Source organism: Salmo salar, chromosome 24 (genome assembly GCF_965601325.2).
Source record: "Salmo salar chromosome 24, fSalSal1, whole genome shotgun sequence".
NCBI classification, from domain to species: domain Eukaryota; kingdom Metazoa; phylum Chordata; class Actinopteri; order Salmoniformes; family Salmonidae; genus Salmo; species Salmo salar.
In genome coordinates this window covers 35,259,342-35,284,728 of record NC_138314.1, presented here as the reverse complement: position 1 = coordinate 35,284,728, position 25,387 = coordinate 35,259,342, and the positions used below count along the sequence as shown (strand labels likewise).

Sequence of the window (25,387 nt, the reverse complement as noted above, 5' to 3'; positions counted from 1 at the left end):
CTTTCAAGTCTTTGCCTATGAAACACACCGTGAGTTAGGATTCATTGAGAACTTCCTAAGGCTTCCACTAGATGTCAACAGTGTTTACAAAGTGGTTTGAGTCTTCTCCGGTAGAAACTGACCGAACGAGAGGCCTGGAAAGTTGGTCATAGGGGGAGGGCCATTACTACTATGACGCGGGCGCCCCTGGGTACCCTTTCGTTCCGAAACGTTTAGTAAGACAATGCAATCGTCCGCCTTGAATATTATTGAAGCTCTGGTTGAAAAAGGCCCTAAAGATTTATGTTATACAACGTTTTACATGTTTGAACGAACGTAAATATATATTTTTTGCACATTCGTGACGACAAGTCCCGCGCACTTCAGTACATTTTGTGTAGCCATCGTAACGCGCTAACAAGAAGGAGCTATTGGGACATAAATTATTAACTTTTTCCAACAAAACTACATTTGTTGTGGACCTGGGATTCCTGGAAGTGCCTTCTGATGAAGATAATCAAAGGTAAGGGAATATTTACAATAGTATATTTGATTTTAGATGGTTCCAAGATGGCGCTAACCTGTATCGCCTAGCCTATTTTTCTGAGCATAGCACCTCGTTAATTGCAAAGTGTGATTTCCCAGTAAAGTTATTTTTAGATCTGGCAATGCGGTTGCATTCACTAGATGTTAATCTAGAATTCTTTGAATGACAATATTACATTTTACAAATGTTTTCAAATAGTAATTTAGTAAATTGTAGTGCTGATTCACCGGATGCATTTGAGGGAAAATATTTTCTGAACATCATGCGCCGATGTAAAATGCTGTTTTTGTATATAAATATGAACTTTATCGAACAAAAGAATGCATGTATTGTGTAACATGATGTCATAGGAGTGTCATCTGATGAAGATTGTCAAAGGTTAGTGCTTCATTTAGCTGTTTTTTTGGTTATTTGTGATGCATGTGGTTGGTCGGAAAATGGCGGTGTGGCTATTTTGACGATGTACTCTCCTAACATAATGTAATGTTTTGCTTTCGCTGTAAAGCCTTTTTGAAATCGGACAACGTGGTTCGATTCAGGAGAAGTGTATCTATAAAACGGTGTAAAATAGTCCTATGTTTGACAAACAGAAATTATTAGATTTGGTTATGAATATGGCGCTCTGATTTTTCGCTGGATGTTGATCCCGATTACGGGATCAGCGCTGAGCAGTTGAAGGCCACGGAAGGAGTGTTGTATGGCATTGAAGCTTGTTTGGAGGTTTGTTAATACAGTGTCGAAGGAAGGGCCAGATGTATACAGAATGGTGTCGTCTGTGTGGAAGTGGATCAGAGAATCACCAGCAGCAAGTGCGACATCATTGATATATACAGAGAAAAGAGTAGGCCTGAGAATTGAAACCTGTGGAACCCCCATAGAGCCTGCGAGAGGTCCGGACAACAGGCCCTCCGATTTGACACACTGAACGCTATCTGAGAAGTAGTTGGTGAACCAGGCAAGGCAGTCATTTGAGAAACCAAGGCTATTGATTCTGCCGATAATGCGGTGATTGACAGAGTCAAAAGCCTTGGCCAGGTCGATGAATACGGCTGCACAGTAATGTCTCTTATTGATGGCGGTTATGATATCATTTAGGAGCTTGAGCGTGGCTGAGGTGCACCCATGACCAGCTGGCTTTTGAAGACTTTAGAAAGGCAGGGCAGGATGGATATAGGCCTTTAACAGTTTGGGTCTAGAGTGTCTCCCCCTTTGAAGAGGGGGATGACCGCGGCAGCTTTCCAATCTTTAGGGATCTCAGACGATATGAAAGAGAGGTTGAACAGGCTTGAATTAGGGGTTGCAACAATAGGGGGGTTGGGCATGTTGCTGCATGGGGTGCAGAGCAGTTGGTCGGGGTAGGGGTAGCCAGGTGGAAAGCATGGCCAGCCATAGAAAAATGCTTATTGAAAGTCTCAATTATCGTAGATTTATCAGTGGTGACAGTGTTTCCTAGCCTCAGTACAGTGGGCAGCTGGGAGGAGGTGCTCTTATTTTCCATGGACTTTACAGTGTCCCAAAACTTTTTGGAATTAGTGCTACAGGATGCAGATTTCTTTTTGAAAAAGCTAGCCTTAGCTTTCCTAACTGACTGTGTATATTGCTTCCTGACTTCCCTGAAAAGTTGCATATCGTGGGGGATATTCGATGCTAATGCAGAACGCCACAGGATGTTTTTCTGCTGGTCAAGGGCAGTCAAGTCTGGAGTGAACCATGGGCTATATCTGTTCTTAGTTCTACATTTTTTGAATGGGGCATGCTTATTTAAGATGGTGAGGAAAGCACTTTTAAAGAATAACCAGTCATCCTCTACTGACAGGATGAGGTCAATATCCTTCCAGGATACAAGGGCCAGGTCTATTAGAAAGGCCTGCCTGCTGAAGTGTTTTAGGGAGCGTTTGACAATGACAAGGGGTGGTCGTTTGACTCCGGGCCCATTACGGACGCAGGCAATGAGGCAGTGATCGCTGAGATCCTGGTTGAAGACAGCAGAGACGTATTCAGAGGGCAAGTTGGTCAGGATGATATCTATGAGGGTGCCCATGTTTACGGATTTAGGGTTGTACCTGGTTGGTTCCTTGATAATTTGTGTGAGATTGAGGGAATCTAGTTTAGATTGTAGGATGGCCGGGGTGCTAATTATATCCCAGTTTAGGTCACCTAACAGTACGAACTCTGAAGATAGATGGGGGGCAATCAATTCACATGGTGTCCAGGGCACAGCTGGGGGCTGAGGGGGGTCTATAACAAGTGGCAACGCTGAGAGATTTATTTCTTGAAAGGTGGATTTTTAAAAGTAGAAGCTCAAACTGTTTTTGCACAGACCTGGATAGTATGGCAGAACTCTGCAGGCTATCTCTGCAGTAAATTGCAACTCCGCCCACTTTGGCAGTTCTATCTTGATGGAAAATGTTACAGTTAGGGATGGAAATTTCGGAACTTTTGGTGGCCTTCCTAAGCCAGGATTCAGACATGGCTAGGACATCAGGGTTGGCGGAGTGTGCTAAAGCAGTGAATTAAACACATTTACGGAAGAGGCTTCTGATGTTAACATGCATGAAACTAAGGCTTTTACGGTGACAGAAGTTAACAAATGAGAGCGCCTGGGGAATAGGTGTAATGCTGGGGACTACAGGGCCTGGGTTAACCTCTACATCACCAGAGGAACAGAGGAGGAGTTGGATAAGGGTAAGGCTGAAGGCTTTAAGAACTGGTCGTCTAGTGCGTTGGGAACAGAATAAAAGGAGCAGATTTCGGGGCATGGTAGAATAGGTTCAGGGCATAATGTACAGACAATTGTATGGTAGGATGTGATTACAGTGGGGCATTGAGTGACGATGAGGCAAACCTTGGCATTGGGGCATTCGGGCAAACCTAGGCATTGAGTGGCGATGAGAGAGCTTGCATCTCTGGAGACACCAGTTAAGCCTGGTGAGGTCACCCCATAAATGGGGTGTGTGGCAAGAGAGCAATCTAAGGCATGTTGAGCTGGACTAGGGGCTCTACAGTGAAATAAAACAATAATAACTAACCGAAACAGAAGAAAACAAGACATATTGACATTAGAGAGAGGCATGTGTAGCCGAGTGATCATACGGTCCAATGAGCAGCATTAGGTGAGTCAGGGAGCCGTTCGGTAGTAGGTACTATGCTAGGCGAGCGGGAGGCACGGCGTTCAGAAAGCTAGCGGTCTGGGGCTAGCAGATGGGTCTTCTGCGACATCGCAACGGAAAAGCCTGTTGAAACCACATCGGACGATTACATCGGCAGACCAGTTGTGATGGATCGGCGGGGCTACAGGAAAGGAAGACCCAGAGTTACCTCTGCCACAGAGGACAAGTTCATTAGAGTTACCAGCCTTAGAAATTGCAGCCCACATAAATGCTTCGCAGAGTTCAAGTAATAGACACGTCTCAACATCAACTGTTCAGAGACTGCATGAATCAGGCCTTCATGGTCGATTTGGTGCAAACAAACAACTACTAAAGGACACCAATAATAAGAAGAGACTTGCGTGGGCCAAAACACACGAGCAATGGACATTAGACTGGTGGAAATCTGTCCTTTGGTCTGATGAGTCCAAATTTGAGATTTTTGGTTCCAACCGCTGTGTCTTTGTGAGATGCAGAGTAGGTGAACGGATGATCTCCGCATGTGTGGTTCCCACTGTGAAGCATGAAGGAGGAGGTGTGAAGGTGTGAGGGTGCTTTACTGGTGACACTGTCTGCGATTTATTTAGATTTCAAGGCACACTTAACCAGCATGGCTACCACAGCGTTCTGCAGCAATACGCCATCCCATCTGGTTCGCGCTTAGTTTGACTGTCATTTGTTTTTCAACAGGACAATGACCCAACACACCTCCAGGCTGTGTAAGGGCTATTTGACCAAGAAGTAAAGTGATGGAGTGCTGCATCAGATGACCTGGCCTCCACAGTCACCCGCCGTCAAACCAACTGAGATGGTTTGGGATGAGTTGGACCACAGAGTGAAGGAAAAGCAGCCAACAAGTTCCCACAAGCATATGTGGGAACTCCTTCAAGACTGTTGGAAAAGCATTCCAGGGGAATCTGGTTGAGAGAACGCCAAGAGTGTGCAAATATGTCATCAAGGCAAAGAGTGGCTACTTTGAAGAATCTCATAAAACATACTTTGATATGTTTAACACTTTTTTGATTACTACATGATTCCAAATGTGTTATTTCATAGTGCTGATGTCTTCACTATTATTCTACAATGTAGAAAATATTAAAAATAAAGAAAAACCCTTGAATGAGCAGGTGCGTCCAAACATTTGTATATATATATATACATAAAAAAAATCTTACAGGTGTATTTTACATATAGAATTACAATATCTTTCAATGAACAGACTGAGCAAACGTGTAGAAAAGAAAAGTAAATCAAATCACATTTATTTATATAGCCCTTCTTACATCAGCTGATATCTCAAAGTGCTGTACAGAAACCCAGCCTAAAACCCCAAACAGCAAGCAATGCAGGTGTGCTTCTGACTTTTGCAATGTTACGTAGATGGAAAAAAGCTGTCCTTGAAACAGTCTTGATATGTTCTTCAAAAGAGAGATCAGGGTCCAGAGTAACGCCGAGGTCCTTCACAGTTTTATTTGAGACGACTGTACAACCATCCAGATTAATTGTCAGATTCAACAGAAGATCTCTTTGTTTCTTGGGACCTAGAACAAGCATATCTGTTTTGTCCGAGTTTAAAAGTAGAAAGTTTGCAGCCATCCACTTCCTTACAGGCTTCTAGCGAGGGCAATTTTGGGGCTTCACCATGTTTCATTGAAATGTACAGCTGTGTGTCATCCGCATAGCAGTGAAATTTAACATAGTTTTCGAATGACATCCCCAAGAGGTAAAATATATAGTGAAAACAATAGTGGTCCTAAAACGGAACCTTGAGGAACACCGAAATTTACAGTTGATTTGTCAGAGGACAAACCATTCACAGAGACAAACTGATATCTTTCCGACAGATAAGACCTAAACCAGGCCAGAACTTGTCCATGTAGACCAATTTGGGTTTCCAATCTCTCCAAAAGAATGTGGTGATCAATGGTATCATAAGCAGCACTAAGATCAAGGAGCACGAGGACAGACACAGAGCCTCGGTCTGACGTCATTAAAAGGTCATTTACCACCTTCACAAGTGCAGTCTCAGTTCTATGATGGGGTCTAAAACCAGACTGAAGCGTTTCGTATACTTTGTTTGTCTTCAGGAAGGCAGTGAGTTGCTGCGCAACAGCTTTTTCTAAAATTTTTGAGAGGAATGGAAGATTCGATATAGGCCGATAGTTTTTTATAATTTCTGGGTCAAGATTTGGCTTTTTCAAGAGAGGCTTTATTACTGCCACTTTTAGTGAGTTTGGTACACATCCGGTGGATAGAGAGCCGTTTATTATGTTCAACATAGGAGGGCCAAGCACAGAAAGCAGCTCTTTCAGTAGTTTAGTTGGAATAGGGTCCAGTATGCAGCTTGAAGGTTTAGAGGCCATGATTATTTTCATCATTGTGTCAAGAGATATATTACTAAAACACTTTAGTGTCTCCCTTGATCCTTGGTCCTGGCAGGGTTGTGCAGACTCAGGACAACGGAGCTTTGGAGGAATACGCAGATTTAAAGAGGAGTCCGTAATTTGCTTTCTGATGATCATGATCTTTTCCTCAAAGAAGTTCATGAATTCATTACTGCTGAAGTGAGAGCCATCCTCTCTTGGGGAATGCTGCTTTTTAGTTACCTTTGCGACCGTATCAAAAATAAATTTAGGATTGTTCTTATTTTCCTCAATTAAGTTGGAAAAATAGGCTGATCGAGCAGCAGTGAGGGCTCTTCGATACTGCACGGTACTGTCTTTCCAAGCTAGTCGGAAGACTTCCAGTTTGGTGTGGCGCCATTTCCGTTCCAATTTTCTGGAAGCTTGCTTCAGAGCTCGTGTATTTTCTGAATACCAGGGAGCTAGTTTCTTATGACAAATGTTTTTAGTTTTTAGGGGTGCAACTTTATCTAGGGTATTGCGCAAGGTTAAATTGAGTTCCTCGGTTAGGTGGTTAGCTGATTTTTGTCCTCTGACGTCCTTGGGTAGGCAGAGAGAGTCTGGAAGGGCATCAAGGAATCTTTGGGTTGTCTGAGAATTTATAGCACGACTTTTAATGCTTCTTGGTTGGGGTCTGAGCAGATTATTTGTTGCGATTGCGAATGTAATAAAATGGTGGTCCGATAGTCCAGGATAATGAGGAAAAACATTAAGATCCACAACATTTATTCCATGGGACAAAACTAGGTCCAGAGTATGACTGTGGCAGTGAGTAGGTCCAGAGACATGTTGGACAAAACCCACTGAGTCGATGATGGCTCCGAAAGCCTTTTGGAGTGGGTCTGTGGACTTTTCCAGGTGAATATTAAAGTCACCAAAAGTTTGAATATTATCTGCGATGACTACAAGGTCCGATAGGAATTCAGGGAATTCAGTGAGGAATGCTGCATATGGCCCAGGAGGCCTGTAAACAGTAGCTATAAAAAGTGAGTGAGTAGCTGCATAGATTTCATGACTAGAAGCTCAAAAGACGAAAACGTTGTTGTTGTTTTTTTTGTTGGTAAATTTAAATTTGCTATCGTAAATGTTAGCAACACCTCCGCCTTTGCGGGTTGTGCGGGGGATATGGTCACTAGTGTAACCAGGGGGTGAGGCCTCATTTAACACAGTAAATTCATCAGGCTTAAGCCATGTTTCAGTCAGGCCAATCACATCAAGATTATGATCAGTGATTAGTTAATTGACTATAACTGCCTTTGAAGTGAGGGATCTAACATTAAGTAGTCCTATTTTGAGATGTGAGGTATCACAATCTCTTTCAATAATGGCAGGGATGGAGGAGGTCTTTATACTAGTGAGATTGCTAAGGCGAACACCGCCATCTTTAATTTTGCCCAAGACAAAAGGCACGGTCTCAATGGGGATAGCTGAGCTGACTACACTGACTGTGCTAGTGGCAGACTCCACTAAGCTGGCAGGCTGGCTAACAGCCTGCTGCTTGGCCTGCACCCTATTTCATTGTGGAGCTAGAGGAGTTAGAGCCCTGTCTATGTTCATAGATAAGATGAGAGCACCCCTCCAGCTAGGATGGAGTCCGTCACTCCTCAACAGGCCAGGCTTGGTCCTGTTTGTGGGTGAGTCCCAGAAAGAGGGCCAATTATCTACAAATTCTATCTTTTGGGAGGGGCAGAAAACAGTTTTCAACCAAAAAACCCCCCAAAAAATATGAAAAAACCCCCCGAAAAACACAGTGTGGTCTATTCAGGAATCAAGTTACAGTGATTATTATAAAGAACAAGTGCTTGTTTGGATTTAACCCCCAAAAATATTTAATTGTTTTTATTTCCAAGATTTCATCATGACAAAATATTTCATTCACAAGATGTATTCCCCCCCTTTTTTTATTTACCCCCTGTTCTTTGTCTTAATAGACATGGTAACGTTTTTATAAACATTCTTTGAAATTGGTTGAAATGTTTACAAATTAGATGTGCTGAAATGAAAGCAACTTCCGAAAATGATAATAGTGATTATTATGTCTAAACTTGCAAACAATGGAAGGCATTTAGCTACACCCGCAATAACGGGCTCCCCGTAATTTAAAAAAAAGATCTGCTAAATATGTGTATGTGACCAATTTGATTTGATGTTTAGATACGTGTAATCTAGCGTGATCCAAGCGTGTTGATTTTTACTCTGAGGGTATCCTGCTATTGACACACTTGTTGAATAAGTAATTGAGGCAGTTTAGGCAGTTCAGGTGAGTGCTGGGTGCAGCCCTGTTCCACCCCTTTTTTGTTAATGTATTCATATATGTAAATATACCCTGTGTATTTATGGAAATGAGGAACATCTAATCTTTTTTTTACACTAAATATATATAAAAAATATACCTGATACAATAAGAAAATGTATATATGATTTCATTCTAAGAATACATTTTGACAATACATTTTATACATGAATTCCAACCAAAATCCCTAAACATTACGTTCGCGGCAGTAAAATATTCTTTGTCTGCTATAATTTAGTCAATATCTGATGGATTATAAAAATTCAAAAGTTTGGAGTATCTTTGACGATTTTCCGACTGTTGCATTTATTAGAATTGTTTTTAAACAATTAGCTTTTTGGTCTTAATTTAAGGTTAGGGTTAGGCATATGGTTAGGAGTGTGGTTAAGGTTAGTGTTAGGTTTAAAATACAATTTTAAGATGACAAATTGAAGATATAGGGAGGGTTTACTTTGTGGCTGCGGTAACTTTTGATGACCCCTACATTAGGGTACTGCACCGTTGAGACTTCAACCATTGAGACCCTGTCAAACGTGCTTCAGAAGAGAAAGGACAGAACACTGCATTGGGAAAGAGGGGAGGAGTGAACAAAGAATTACAGAGTTAGTGAGAGGAGAATAGAGGAGTGAGGGGCTGGAGGTGAAAGGGAGGGAGTTTGTGTCATGATTTAGGGATACAGGGATGATTGTGTTTAAGGGATATGAGGATGACATGGCCAGAATTCCAGCATTGGCTTTGAAGCTCTATGGGCATTGCTCCATTCCTGAGAGTCAGCACAGTGTTTATTTAATTGGAGTGTCCTTCTGTCATTACTGCAGGGTCATCGTCTCTTCAGACAGATGTTACAGTAACTAATGAGAAGCTGGGCTCTCTTTATGAGGTTAAAGTTGACCCCACCCCCTTCTCTCCTTATCCTTTACCCCTCCATCCTGCCTAACCAAACCCTCCTCAGAGCACAAAGGGTCAACTTTAATCTGCTGAGAGGGGCGGGTGTGTGTGTCTGTGTGTGTGTGTGAGAGAGGACAGGTCTCAGCTGTACCACTGATTTTGAATCACCTTGACCTGCTCCTTGGGCTTCTTTAGAGAGAGAAAAAAATGTGTGGACACATAACTTTTGGCTCCCTCTCCGAATGGGCTTCTTTTCATTTCTTCAAACGTGTCCAAATGGCCAACTGCCAATGAAGCAGTTCTTTTCACTCAGCCCTATACTTTGGCAGGCAATAGTCCATCTCACCTCTCACTTCACCTGGAAGCTGTAATCATGCTTTTTGGCATGGACATTCGTAATCAAGTAAAAGTTTCCCTGGCTTTGTCAAGGAAAACAAATTTTCCACTACATTTCTAATTCATCAATGGTTTCTGTAATGGGAGATTTGAAGAAATGTTGCAGGTAGGGGAATCTGAGATTGGCTTGTAAACCTCAGATTATCATTTTTGTGATTGAGGATAAATCTTTGTCTGGCAAAAGCTGCAGGGATTCAAGTGATTCAGCCTAGGCCTAACCTATATGTTTTGATACACAACATTCTAATTGTGTTAGCTGTTAAACAACCAGGATGTTGTGCTCTTTTCTTTTATTCTGCACTTTGTTGGTGGTTAGAGAGCCAAAACCCCATTGCCAGACCCCATGGATATCCCCTGTGGTTTTAACGTCACACACACACACATATATATTCAACCTCCTAAAAGGCCCATTGTTGAAACACACTGTATGGCACTGCCCAATCCCTGAGTGAATTTGCATGGGGGCTTGTATTCACAGTAAACCATGAGCAATAAAACAATGCCCGGCATAGCAACCACTGTTAATAATCCAAATTCATAACAGAAAAAGTACAATTATTTTTAAGTTGTCACATCAAGAGTGTTTTATGTACAGTGGACACTATACTCTACCTTGATGAAGATTGTCCTTGTCTAAAGTCGGTCCCTTGGGTCTCTATCTCTGCAGATCTGGAGCTAGAAGAGGGAGGGTATTTGGGAGGCATGAGTGGTACGGTCCGTCAGATCAGTGTGGTGTTGGACCCGAGCATCCCCTATTTCCTGCGGGTGGACTGGGCCGAAGACCTGGGTGCTGGGTTCACTCTCGCCCTCAGTGACGGCAGCTCGTCCTGGATCGGAGAAGGTAAGGGCTAGATGTGGCTTACACAAGCATGGATGTAGATACGTACACACACACACACACACACACACACACACACCACACACACACACACACACACACACACACACACACACACACAGACAAAGTAAGTCCATGGTAGAGGCCCGACTCCTTCACCATCCTCCAGACTGTGTTGTCACCAGGTGTGTTTGGGGTTCTCTTCATAAGGCTTCTTAAGTAGGCACCTGGCCCAACTATGTACCTCGACTCATAGCACTGTGACTGCAGGTCTGTTAGCCAGAGGGACAGCAGCGGGCTTGTTTCATCATCCATATTCACTCATATGGTGCAGCTTACAGGTGTATTACATTGATGAAGCCTTACAAGGCCTGTCTTTGTGTGGTGTGTGTGTGTGTGTGTGTGTGTGTGTGTGTGTGTGTGTGTGTGTGTGTGTGTGTGTGTGTGTGTGTGTGTGTGTGTGTGTGTGTGTGTGTGTGTGTGTGTGTGTGTGTGTGTGTGTGTGTGTGTGTGTGTTGAGGGGTGTCCGAGTGAATGCCACACTGTGTCTTTCAACTAAGAAGTTACTTAGTGCACCATTTGTTTTGTGTCATTTAGGAATGGCAACAAAGCACTGCTATGTTTGCTTTCATGTACACATGGAACATAGCTACTCTCTTCTCTAGCTGTCCATCTGGGAGATGACAGGCAGTAACGGCATTGTGACAGATATGCACGTGCATGTGTGTGTGTTTGAACCTGTGTTAATTGGGCCCCTGGCCCCTTAGAGAGCAGCTGTGCACCAGCTAATGATCTTCTTCTTGGCTTCCTTGCATGCTTTCCTTAAAGCTGGAATTCTTAATTGGTGAGACTGCCACGTCTGTTTGGGATATTACAACAACAAAGAACTTACTGAAAAATGAACCGTTTTTTCCCTCCCTCTGACATCGTTGCACACGGGATAGGACAGCAGTGCACAGATTTTTTGATTTTTTTTCACGCTGCCGAATGCTCCTCTACATTGTTTTCATCAACAAAACAAAAACAATAGCATAGGCGCTGGGGCGAACAGTGGCGCTGTTTCCCCTAATGCAAATTTTCCCCTAATCTTTAAGCCTCCTTTATACATGCATTTAAAGTATGCATTGTCCTTCCAGTGAGACTTCTGTATAGTCACGTCAGCGATTTTATACAACTCCAGTCCTATTTACTGGCATCAATATCATTGACTGGCCAGTCCACACACCTACATGTAGGTAGCTAAGTAGAAATCAGTCTCTGATTGAAAAGTGAGGATCAGTGCCAGAAGAAACCTTGGGGACTAAAGTTGTGTCTTCTTGTTTTAACCCCTGCTTTGTACTCTTACAGTATCAGAGGAGGAGATGACGAGGAAAGCCACAGAGTTGGGAGTGAAAAGGGAGAAATATGTGGAAGATCTTCATCAGGCACTGACCGGAGGAGGAGAAAGCAGAAGAGGAAGAGGAGGAGTGGCAGAAAAGGAGGAGTCCCTGTTCCACCTCTCCTCTGACCACGGTTGTCTGTCGTTTGACAAGAAGACCCAGAGAGGTGTTTTGGTAAGTGTCAGCCATGGCTACTATAGCATGACACCCCACATGAGTCCTTCCCTTTCAGATGGAGATACAGGCTACATCCCAATATCTATGCTAACATACCAGGTAGAATAGTAGTCCAATCCACTGCTTGTTTTACTCATTCAGATGTAGGATATGAATTTGATCACACTGTTGCAGGAGACCTTTCCTGCAATACAGGACATTTAAAACATATAGTTAATTTCAGGTTTAAAAAGTATTCTGTTGTTCGTAATTTCCACTTTGAAATTTCAGACTTGATTTTACCTTACGAAAAATGTATCCACCCCTACAAAAATGTCAATTTATTATAATTCACATTTCCTGTTGCTGCAGATTTATTTTCCTGCTGTAGCAAACTGGTCCAAATTAAGATCCTACATCTGTACTACTCCTGGACCAATGGAGAGTTTCCATTCAACATTCTTTTTAGCCAAGGATTTGAAAGTAGGCTTAATCTGGGCCTGTGAACATGTCCCCAAATGTAAACTGATACTAGGCCTAATGGCTCTCATTGCAAGATCCTTTAGTCTTCTGGTTTCCCATAGGTTTTTCTTATGTGCGGCTCAATTTGACCACACACTTCATTTCCCATGATGCCCCAAGGACGTTGGTCTCTAGCCACACACAAGAAATATACAGGAAGTCACTAAGAGGGTTTACAAGGGGCTGTTTAAAGATAAGATGTATTGTTTCTCCACAATCCAGGATAAAGAAGGTTGTGTTCCCTTGAGGGCCACTTGAGGAGAAACCAAGATAACAATCTGGCAATTTATTACCCATCTTATCAGAACAGAATGGTTTAGTCCCTGTGCGTAAATCATGCATTGAAATCAATGGGGGATTTGTGAGAACATTCTTAGTCTTTACACAGATCTCAAGGTAGGATTTGGTCCATATTGTCCTGTGAGTGGGTGTTTAAAGCCCTGGGGGCCAGGTCACTGGGTGTCCTGGGACCCCTGTCCTGGTAGAGAGAGGGAGGGAGGGCTGGAGGGTAAGAAGCTCTGTTAGCAGGGGCCATAAATAACCTGTTTATGAACTAGGGCCGGCTCCATCTAAGACAATGTGAGACAAAAGGTCAGCTACAGAGGACTAATATAAAGTGTGTGTGTGTGTGTGTGTGTGTGTGTGTGTGTGTGTGTGTGGTGTGTGTGTGTGTGTGTGTGTGTGTGTGTGTGTGTGTGTGTGTGTGTGTGTGTGTGTGTGTGTGTGTGTGTGTGTGTGTGTGTGTGACCTTTATTGAGGATTCCTGGGGTCTGTTTGCATTAAACTTTAACAACTTAGCTGGGTTATCACCTGCTTCTTTTCTTTGCTTTTTTTCTCTCATTCTTTTTCAACACACACAGAAGTTGAAAAGTGTAACATGTCTTCTTAGCGAGATAATTTTAGGGTACAAAAGTGACTAAGATGAGGCAAGTTTCCTTCGGGAGCACAAGAAAGGAGAAGAAAGAGTACAAAACAGGTGTTGAACTTAACCTGACATTAATATCTGATGCACATGACCCCTAGAAGTTGTAATGATACACTATATATAATATACGGTTTTGCCGTTAAACTGCTCTTAAGCCTGTGTTTTAGATGACTTACTCTGACATTAAACCCCTAACGGTGCATTTTACTGCCTTACCGTTGCTGGTGGAAAAGATCAAGCTTTTAAATCGACTTGAAAATTGTGTGTTAGTAATGTAGGCTAAGGCGCATCTTTTTTTTAATACTGTTATTATGGTAGTTCATGATACAGTATGCTATTGATATTGCTTGAGTTAAATCACTGTTAGAGAGGGAGAGATGCGCGCACTGGTTGAGCGTGGTCCCTCTGTGTCTTGCCAGGTGGTTAACAGTCTACACCTGTTGCTTCAGAGTCTGAGGTAGCATTGTGGCACCAGGTGATATTCCTCATTTTGGGTTAAATGTCCACAGCAGCTTGCCCAATCATTATGTCAACACAGCGTCCCTTCACACTAGTGATTTTATGATATAGCTATGTAAAGTCAGAGTGTTTGCAAAATAAACAACCTGGGTGCTATTGCTATCACATTCACTATGCTCGTAAACTCTGATCTAGGATCAGGAACGCTGATCACACAATCTATTAATCTATAGGCGCACACACCCAGTCTCTGCTGAATAGGGGACTATCTCTGTAAAATGTGTAACATTTTACATTGCCTGTAAATGTTAAGTTAACAACAGTACTCAGTAGTATGGTCTAGTTGACAATGAGAACAGTGACAGATAGCTATAAAGAGTGGTGTGTGGAGTGATGAATCATGCTTCACCATCTGGCAGTCCGACGGACGAATCTGAGGTTGGCGTATGCCAAGAGAACACTAGCTGCCCGAATGCATAGTGCCAACTGTAAAGTTTGGCAGAGGAGGAATAATGGCCTGGGGCTGTTTTTCATGGTTCAGGCCAGGCCCTTTAGTTCCAGTGAAGGGAAATCTTAACGCTACAGTATACAGTGACATTCTAGACAATTCTTTGCTTCCAAATTTGTGGCAACAGTTTTGGGAAGGCCCTTACCTGTTTCACAATGACAATGCACACAGCGAGGTCCATACAGAAATGGTTTATCGAGATCGGTGTGGAAGAACTTGACTGGCCTGCACAGAGCCCTGACCTCAACCCCATCGAACACCTTTGGGATGAATTGGAACGCCGACTGCGAGCCTGGCCTAATCGCCCGACCTCACTAATGCTCTTGTGGATGAATGGAAACAAGTCCCCGCAGCAATGTTCCAACATCTAGTGGAAAGCCTTCCCAGAATAATGGAGGATGTTATAGCAGCAAAACTCCATATTAATGCCCATGATTTTGATGTTGACGAGCAGGTGTCTACATACTTTTGGTCATATAGTGTATGAGTGCAGATTATACTGACAAACTACATGCTTCGTTGAATTGTAGATGTCAGTAGATTATCACATAGGGTAGAAGGGATGATAAAGAAGGGATGATGAGGGGCGGGGGAGAGGGTCTTCATTTCAACAGACACCAACTTATGGTTTTGTACAGTAGCATACTGTATAGCCTAGTTAAACATGACTATACCTTGTCTGGGATTCCCTTCCTGCTTTATAAACACCTACAGGACAGTTCCATTTCTGGGGTAGTTTCCCGAAGGTGTTAATGCCTTTTTCTGAAGCACATTGATTAGTGATTTAGGTATTTTGTTTAGTTTCCTACTCTCCTTCTTAAGCATTGTCACCCATTGCTTGCATTGATTTCAAGCATAGTTACACATACTGTGAATGCGTTCATATGCAATCAACACAAGACCTATTGATTTGTTGGGCTTCAGTAAAGGAGTCCTGTGTACTACAGTATGTTGGACTATCCTCTTGTAGAGCCTCCCTACCTTATGAATCACTCTTTCCCCTTCTACACAATGCACTAAGCACTGTATGCTTTTTCCCCATTCGCACAAACTGCCATGCCTGGGGAAATAGCACCCCCATGTTCTGTATATGGCACACACTCCACACTATGTTCCCCCATGACAGGCCTGCCTGAGTTGTCACCATTCCACACAGACCACAGGCTGATGTGTGGCTGATGTTGTTGGCTAGCCTAGCTGAGGGGGGAACACCCTGACTGTCACTGCTCCTCTTCCTCCCAGAGGACAGGGCAGGTCCAGGAGCATCCAGTCCCAGGGAATTCCCAGAGGCTTCCTATGGAGGCTCTCCAATGTTTGGAGGTTTTGCGTGTTGAGTCACTTCTCTCATACACATTGAAAAATGGCGCTGGAAGAAGTGGCAGCCGTTTTACGGGCGCCAAACCAATTGTGCTATTATATATTTTTTTCGCGTTATTTGTAACTTATTTTATACATAATGTTTCTGCAACCAAATCTTACGGCAAAAAATAGCTTCTGGATATCAGGACAGCGATCACTCACCTCGGATTAGAAGAAGATTTTTTTTCTTCAACAAGCAGGACGCACAGGACATTCTCCTAACACCTGACAAGGCCAACATCCCAGTTATTTGCAAGAGGAAGAGACGCAGGTACAGAGGATACAGAGCGGGATGCCTCGTGAGGATCCGCAGAAAGCGAGTGGGAAAGCTGCCATTACCGTCAATATTACTCGCCAACGTGCAATCATTGGACAATAAATTAGACGAGGTATGATGAAGAATATCCTACCAACGGGACATCAAAAACTGTAATATCCTATGTTTCACGGAATCGTGGCTGAATGATGACATGGATATTCAGCTAGTGGGATATACGCTGCACCGGCAAGATAGAACAGCACACTCCGTTAAGACGAGGGGGGGGGGGGGGGGGGGGGTCTGTGCATATTTGTAAACAACAGCTGTTGCACGAAATCTAAGGAAGTCTTTAGATTTTGCTCGCCTGAAGAAGAGTATATTGTGATAAATTGCAGGCCACGCTACTTGCCTAGAGAGTTTTCAGCTATACTTTCCTGGCTGTTTATTTACCACCACAGACAGATGCTGGCACTAAGACCGCACTCAGTCAGCTGTATAAGGAAATAAGCAAACAGGAAACCATTCACCTAGAGGCGGCGCTCCTAGTGGTCGGAGACTTTAATGCAGGGAAACTTAAATCAGTTCTCCCAAATGATAAATGTGCAACCAGAGGGAAAAAAATTCTAGATCACCTGTACTCCACACACAGAGACGTGTACAAAGCTCTCCTTCTCCCTCCATTTGGTAAATCCGACCACAACTCTATCCTCCTGATTCCTGCTTACACGCAAAAATTAAAGCAGGAAGCACCAGTGACTCGGTCTACAAAAAAGTGGTCAGATGAAGCAGATGCTAAACTACAGGACTGTTTTGCTATCACAGACTGGAACATGTTCCAGGATTCTTCTGATGGCATTGAGGAGTACACCACATCAGTCACTGGCTTTATCAATAAGTGCATCGAGGACGTCGTCCCCATAGTGACTGTACGTACATACCCCAACAAGAAGCCATGGATAACAGGCAACATTCGCACTGACCTAAAGGGTAGAGCTGCCGCGTTCAAGGTGCGGGATTCTAACCCGGAAGCTTATAAGAAATCCTGCTATGCCCTGCGACGAACCATAAAACAGGCAAAGCGTCAATACAGGGCTAAGATTGAATTATACTACACCGGCTCCGACGCTCGTCTTATGTGGCAGGGCTTGCAAACTATTACAGACTACAAAAGGAACCAAGCCATGAGCTGCCGAGTGACACGAGCCTACCAGACGAGCTAAATCACTTCTATGCTCGCTTTGAGGCAAGCAACACTGAGGCATGCATGAGAGCATCAGCTGTTCCGGACAACTGTGTGATCACGCTCTCCATAGCCGACATGAGTAAGACCTTTAAACAGGTCAACATTCACAAGGCTGCTGGGCCAGACGGATTACCAGGACGTGTGCACCAGGCATGTGCTGACCAACTGGCAGGTGTCTTCACTGACATTTTCAACATGTCCCTGATTGAGTCTGTAATACCAACATGTTTCAAGCAGACCACCATAGTCCCTGTTCCCAAGAACACAAAGGCAACCTGCCTAAATGACTACAGACCCGTAGCACTCACATCTGTAGCCATGAAGTGCTTTGAAAGGCTGGTAATGGCTCACATTAACACCATTATCCCAGAAACCCTAGACCCATTCCAATTTACATACCGCCCAAACAGATTCACAGATGATGCAATCTCTATTGCACTCCACACTGCCCTCTCTCACCTGGACTAAAGGAACACCTATGTGAGAATGCTATTCATTGACTACAGCTCAGTGTTCAATACCATAGGACCCTCAAAGCTCATCACTAAGCTAAGGATCGCTCTGCGGCTGGATCATGGACTTCCTGATGGTCCGCCCCCAGGTGGTGAGGGTAGGTAGCAACACGCTGACCCTCAATACTGGAGCCCCCCAGGGGTGCGTGCTCAGTCCCCTCCTATACTCCCTGTTCACCCACGACTGCATGGCCAGGAACGACTCCAACACCATCATTAAGTTTGCAGACGACACAGTGGTAGGCCTGATCACCGACAATGACGAGACAGCCTATAGGGAGGAGGTCAGAGACATGGCCGGGTGGTGCCAGAATAACAACCTATCCCTCAACGTAACCAAGACTAAGGAGATGATTGTGGACTACAGAAAAAGGAGGACCGAGCATTCCCCCATTCTCATTGACGGGGCTGTAGTGGAGCAGATTGAGAGCTTCAAGTTCCTTGGTGTCCACATCACCAACAAACTAGAATGGTCCAAACACACCAAGACAGTCGTGAAGAGGGCATGACAAAGCCTATTCCCTCTCAGGAAACTAAAAAGATTTGGCATGGGTCCTGAGTTCCTCAAAAGGTTCTACAGCTGCAACATCGAGAGCATCCTGACTGGTTGCATCACTGCCTGGTACGGCAATTGCTCGGCCTTCGACCACAAGGCACTACAGAGGGTAGTGCGTACGGCCCAGTTCATCACTGGGGCTAAGCTGCCTGCCATCCAGGACCTCTACGCCAGGTGGTGTCAGAGGAAGGCCCTAAAAATTGTCAAAGGCCCCAGCCACCCCAGTCATAGACTGTTCTCTCGACTATCGCATGGCAAGCGGTACCGGAGTGCCAAGTCTTGGACAAAAGGCTTTTCAACAGTTTTTACCCCCAAGCCATAAGACTCCTGAACAGGTACTCAAATGGCTACGCGAACTATCTGCATTGTGTGCCCAACCTCTCTTTTACGCTGCTGCTACTCTCTGTTTATCATATATGCATAGTCACTTTAACTATACATTCATGTACATACTACCTCATTTGGCCCGACCAACCAGTGCTTCCGCACATTGGCTAACCGGGCTATCTGCATTGTGTCCCGCCACCCACCACCCGCCAACCCCTCTTTTACGCTACTGCTACTCTCTGTTCATCATATATGCATAGTCACTTTAACCATATCTACATGTACATACTACCTCAATCAGCCTGACTAACCGGTGTCTGTATGTAGCCTCGCTGCTGTTATTTTTTTGTCTTTTTACTGTTGTTTTTATGTCTTTACTTACCTATTGTTCACCTTATACCTTTTTTTGCACTATTGGTAAGAGCCTGTAAGTAAGCATTTCACTGTAAGGTCTACACCTGTTGTATTTGGCGCATGTGACAAATAAACTTTGATTTTATTTGACCCATGACTTGTGGCAAGGGCATTCTTGCAGCCGCTCACTTGCATGCATTGCCCAGAGCCATATATTTAGATAAATACCTACAGTACACTGCACTTGACACATGTTCAGGTTCTCTTGTTTGGATCTTCAGTTGACTCGTTGATGCTCCTCTGTGAAAGTAATACTTGAACGAATAGAGATGTGGTAGTTTGGTGTTGAGGTGAAGTTGGATACTGTCCGGATATTGTCAGCGACATCTTCTGTCAGGGGTTCTAGAGAACTATCAGGCTGTGGGATAACTGCTTTACCATGTCAGACAAATCTTTTTTTATATATACCTGTCAAAAGTTTGGACATACCTACTCATTCAAGGGTTTTTCTTTATTTTGACTATTTTCTACAATGTAGAATAATAGTGAAGACATCAAAGCTATGAAATAACACATATGGAATCATGTAGTAACCAAGAAAGTGTTAAACAAATCAAAATCTATTTTATATTTGAGATTCATCAAAGTAGCCACCCTTTGCCTTGATGACAGCTTTGTACACTCTTGGCATTCTCTCAACCTTTGGTCTGAGAGGAAAAACATAATTTTGTATTTATTTTTTTGCGGATTATGATGCTTCCTATTGGATTAATATGGACTAGGAAAGTTCCCTGTCCTTTTCTTTGCGCTACATTAACTCACATTAAAGATTGTACTTATCCATATTATGACTAGACTATACACGGCCTTTCTTACTGTGTTGCCAGTATCCATGCTATTGTACTACTGTAGGTTGTCTAAAGGTCCATATAATGTCCAACCCATTCTGTACCAATGATACCACTGTCTCATCTAGCTGTCTCTACTGGGCATGGAGCTGCTCCAATGCCTGCTTCTGTGGCAGAAAAGAGGAAGAACAGCGAAGGAAACTAAAGAAAACAGTGTGATTGAAATGAAAATGAATTGTCCCCACCCAGCCCAAAACCAAACACGTCTGTGAATACCACAGACACGTCATTGTTGGCAAATAGTCATATAATGGTGCCCATGTCTAGGATGCTGTGGCTTTTGTTAGGCAGAATGCATTGATAGATACGCAGGGTGACTTGACTCTTGAGCTTGCCAACCGAAACAGACAATCTCTGATACAGGTAACACTGCAGGGAAAATGTCTAGATGTCTGTTTTACTTAAAGAACTGTAGATAATGTCTTATTAAGAACATGTGCAGTGTTGGGCAGAACAAGTAGTGGTGAATAACAGAATAATTTCAGTCCTATGCCAGACCCCTCTCGGATACAATAGTATCCTCTCCAAGAAATAATGGCATCCTGTTTTGTGTTTCCATTTTCACAGTTTTGTGTAGTGGTGCGATGACGCTAATTTGTGTTAAATCACTAAACCAACAAAAGCAGACAGGGACCAGAGTGACTGAAAAGTAGGACAATTAATACAACACAAATTGTGTATTTGCTTGCAAATTACAAAGACATTGAGACGGCCAGTTCTGTATGACAATTGGAAGAAAGCTGAAAATGAAGATGGAGGATACAATTTAGGACTAATCCATGTGGTCTGTCTGGGTGTCCATCATTCATCTTTTTATCTGTTTGCACAAGTTGCACTTACAGGTATTTATTAAAGAACTGCATTAATTTTGACATGCAGATTTCTCCCACAATCTTGCTGGAGTCTTTCTGGTACAATCAGAAATGTGACCACCCAATAGTGTCATCATGTTCCATGGCAAGATCTATTCTTAAGAGAAACATGTCTTCTGTGGCTGCTGGCATATTACACGCATAACAGGAGAGACTTGCATGTCCTCCCCCTGTTTAACACACACACACTAAACTGTTTAGAAAGGCTCAAATGGTCAGTCTTTATCAGGGCATTGCCGCCTCTCACTTCCGTCTCATTATCTTCCCCACAGCCTCTGCTAGGTAGATCTGCTGCTGACAGGGCAAGCTTTCCGCTAGATGCCCACGCTTCCCATAATAAAGACCCCCTCCCACCCCAAAACACACATACAGTGCTATACGATCACACACACGCACGTATGCGCACACACACACACACACACACACACACACACACGCACACACGCACACACACACACACACACACACACACACACACACACACAACACACACACACACACACACACACACACACACATCATTGTTTTCCAGAGATACATGCCATTTTGAGCTAGGAAAGGGGGATATGGCTATGATTAATGGTTGCGTGGGCTCCAACAGTAATCCTGTCTGTTGTAATAATGTGTACTAATGTGTACTGTCTGACTAAGTCCTGTCTGTTGAAATAATGTATACTGTCTACTAAGTCCTGTCTTTTGTAATAATATATGCTGTCTACTAAATCCTGTCTGTTGTAATAATATATACTGTCTATTAAGTCCTGTCTGTTGTAATAATGTGTACTCTCTACTAAATCCTGTCAGTTGTAATAAAATGTACTGTCTACTAAGTCCTGTCTGTTGAAATAATGTGTACTGTCTACTAAGTCCTGTCTGTTGTAATAATTTGTTCTGTCTACTAAGTCCTGTCTGTTGTAATGTGTACTGTATATTAAGCAATCAATGGGGTTTCACCTTGCGGACTCAATACTCCAGCTCTCTGTGAAAGGGTAGCCTATATCGGTCACACAGGATGGCAGTTCTGGTCCTGCCCAGTTATCTGGGCACACCCTTGCCAGGGTGTGCCCTGGCAAGGCCTGGCAAAGGGCACAGACTTTGATCTTTTAGCTTTATCACTGCGTCTCAGAAGGAAAAGAAAAGTCAAAGAAAAGTAAAGGAATGAGAAAAAGAGAGAAGCAAGACTTCATCCTGTCTGTCTTTCCACAGAGACTTCATCCTGTCTGTCTTTCATTTACATTTACATTTAAGTCATTTAGCAGACGTTCTTATCCAGAGCGACTTACAAATTGGTGCATTCACCTTATAATATCCAGTGGAACAACCACTTTACAATAGTGCATCTAAATCTTTTAAGGGGGGGGGGGGGGGGGGGGTTAGAAGGATTACTTTATCCTATCCCAGGTATTCCTTAAAGAGGTGGGGTTTCAGGTGTCTCCGGAAGGTGGTGATTGACTCCGCTGTCCTGGCGTCGTGAGGGAGCTTGTTCCACCATTGGGGTGCCAGAGCAGCGAACAGTTTTGACTGGGCTGAGCGGGAACTGTGCTTCCTCAGAGGTAGGGAGGCGAGCAGGCCAGAGGTGGATGAACGCAGTCCCCTTGTTTGAGTGTAGGGCCTGATCAGAGCCTGAAGGTACGGAGGTGCCGTTCCCCTCACAGCTCCGTAGGCAAGCACCATGGTCTTGTAGCGGATGACTTTCCACGGAGACTTCATGCTGTCCGTCTTTCCACGGAGACTTCATCCTGTCCGTCTTTCCACGGAGACATCATCCTGTCCATCTTTCTGCACCTCTTCTATTATAATACGATGTGGTGATCCTTTGGGGATTTTCTGAGATGGAGAAATCAACAGTTCCTGAAAGAATGGCTGTTCTGCTCAACAAGTCTGCAATATGTTTTGTTTTTCACGGTGTGCATCACACACACACACACACACACACACACACACACACACTGAGTACGTTTACATGCACAGTAATAATTCGATAATAAACTGATTATGCAACAGTCATGTAGACATCTTACTCTGCTTATCTTAATCGGCGTAAGGTCAAAATCAAAGTAAACTTACGCCGATTAAAACACCTGGTTTTCAGGGCAGTCTTTCGAATTATTAGGACATATAAACACCTTAATCGGGGGTTTAAACAGTGTATTTGATCTACTCATGTGTTGGCACCAGCCGAGCGAGCCTCCCTCTCTAGCGTGAGTAAAGTGAGTTCAGAACAACTGAATGTATGCATCTTAGAAGTAGTTTTCACATACAAGCTTTATATGTCCCAAAAATAACATGGTTGCTGTGGTAGAACGTTTAGTTTGATTGGCGATTTTCTGCATTTATCAAAGTGCCATCAGGTAGCCTGATTTCAGATGTGTCCATGTAAACAGGAATATTAAGGAAATCGTTCTTCTTCCAAAGCATGTAAACGTTTTCATTTGAACTATTATATTCATCTGACTTTCCACAATAATCACATTATGTAACCATACTCATTGTTTGCATTAGTCCTGTGTAACTGACCTTTTGTCTCAAAATGTCTTAGATGGAGCCGGCCCTACTTCATAAATAGATTCTTTATGCCTCTGCTAACAGCGCTTCTTACCCCCCAGCCCTCCCTCTCTCTACCTGGACAGGGGTCCCAGGATGCCCAGTGACTGGCCCCCAGGGCTTTAAACATCCACTCACAGGACAATATGGACCCAACATAGCCTAAACACATTACGTTGGTCACTGGCAAGAAGGACTTGTGTCAAGGAAACAGTTTGTCGTCAGAATGAGAGGGAGCAGAGAAACAAATGTGCACATAATGATCTTCAAAATATAATGAGCTGCAAAACCAACTGAATACAAGAGGCCCAGAACAGGAGTAGCCAAGCTGCAGTCGAGTTCAGGGCTCACTGTGACTTGTCATCAATGCTCAGCGTGTTAGTGTACACAAGGGTTATTTTTTATTTCGCCTTTATTTAACCAGGTAAGCTAGTTGAGAACAAGTTCTCATTGTAGCTCCCTCCAGTAACCACGAGCACAACAGTTCCTTGATTTTTTTACTGGCGGCTTTATTCTGTAGTTTAGTCAGAATTATCACCTTCCGTGAGAACTATAAAGTAAATGAAAATATAGTTAAGCACACTCTTACAACCTTCTTATCTTACGAGTGACTTATTAGCTTGGTATAACTCTGAAGTGCTTACATACATAAACAGTTTAGCCGGAGCTATAACAGTATCAGATTAAAGACATGAATAAAGGAAAAATACATCATTGGCTGCTTATTACAGAAGGGAGGAAATCAAACTTCACACTTATTATTCCTGGCATGAATTCACACTTCATCCTTAATTATTATAACGTTACCATCCTAACATACACACTTCAACCTTTACGAACTACACCCGATGATATGAAAACTTAGCTAACACAGCGCGGGATTGCCTTCCCTCCAAAGGTGTGTTGCTACAATAATGTTCCCCGCTATAACAGTTATTAGCTACGTAGTTCCGCTTGTATTATCATTTCCCCCGCATAGCAAACACTTAAACAATTCAAACAAAAAACAATGACATAGACTTACAGGTTAATTGTCAGTTACACTGCGACCTGGCCAAGATAAAGCATAGAATTCGACACATACAACAACACAGAGTTACACATAGAATAAACAAACATACAGTCAATTATACAGTAGGGGGGGGGGGGAAGTCTACAGTGAGGGAAAAAAGTATTTGATCCCTTGCTGATTTTGTACGTTTGCCCACTGACAAAGAAATGATCAGTCTATAATTTGAATGATAGGTTTATTTGAACAGTGAGAGACAGAATAACAACAAAAAAATCCAGAAAAACGCATGTCAAAAATGTTATAAATTGATTTGCATTTTAATGAGGTGAATAAGTATTTGACCCCCTCTCAATCAGAAAGATTTCTGGCTCCCAGGTGTCTTTTATACAGGTAACGAGCTGAGATTAGGAGCACACTCTTAAAGGGAGTGCTCCTAATCTCAGCTTGTTACCTATATAAAAGACACCTGTCCACAGAAACAATCAATCAATCAGATTCCAAACTCTCCACCATGGCCAAGACCAAAGAGCTCTCCAAGGATGTCAGGGACAAGATTGTAGACCTACACAAGGCTGGAATGGGCTACAAAACCATCACCAAGCAGCTTGGTGAGAAGGTAACAGTTGGTGCGATTAATCGCAAATGGAAGAAACACAAAAGAACTGTCAATCTCCCTCGGCCTGGGGCTCCATGCAAGATCTCACCTCGTGGAGTTGCAAGGATCATGAGAACGGTGAGGAATCAGCCCAGAACTACACGGGAGGATCTTGTCAATGATCTCAAGGCAGCTGGGACCATAGTCACCAAGAAAACAATTGGTAACACACTACGCTGTGAAGGACTAAAATCCTGCAGCGCCCGCAAGGTCCCCCTGCTCAAGAAAGCACATATACATGCCCGTCTGAAGTTTGCCAATTAACATCTGAATGATTCAGAGGACAACTGGGTGAAAGTGTTGTGGTCAGATGAGACCAAAATGGAGCTCTTTGGCATGAACTCA

The 25,387-nt window shown here is 43.3% G+C and overlaps 1 protein-coding gene across 5 annotated transcripts in view; it reads left to right on the top strand.

The window, feature by feature from the left end:
* Positions 1-25,387, top strand: part of LOC106585761 (DNA repair protein XRCC4) — an 89,706-nt gene that overhangs the window by 16,866 nt on the left and 47,453 nt on the right. For all 5 annotated transcript variants that reach the window (XM_045706641.2, XM_045706644.2, XM_014172343.3 and 2 more), the window contains 2 exons: positions 10,322-10,495; positions 11,840-12,045. In XM_045706641.2, the coding sequence (XP_045562597.1) occupies positions 10,322-10,495; positions 11,840-12,045 (380 nt within the window). The remainder of the gene's footprint in view (positions 1-10,321; positions 10,496-11,839; positions 12,046-25,387) is intronic.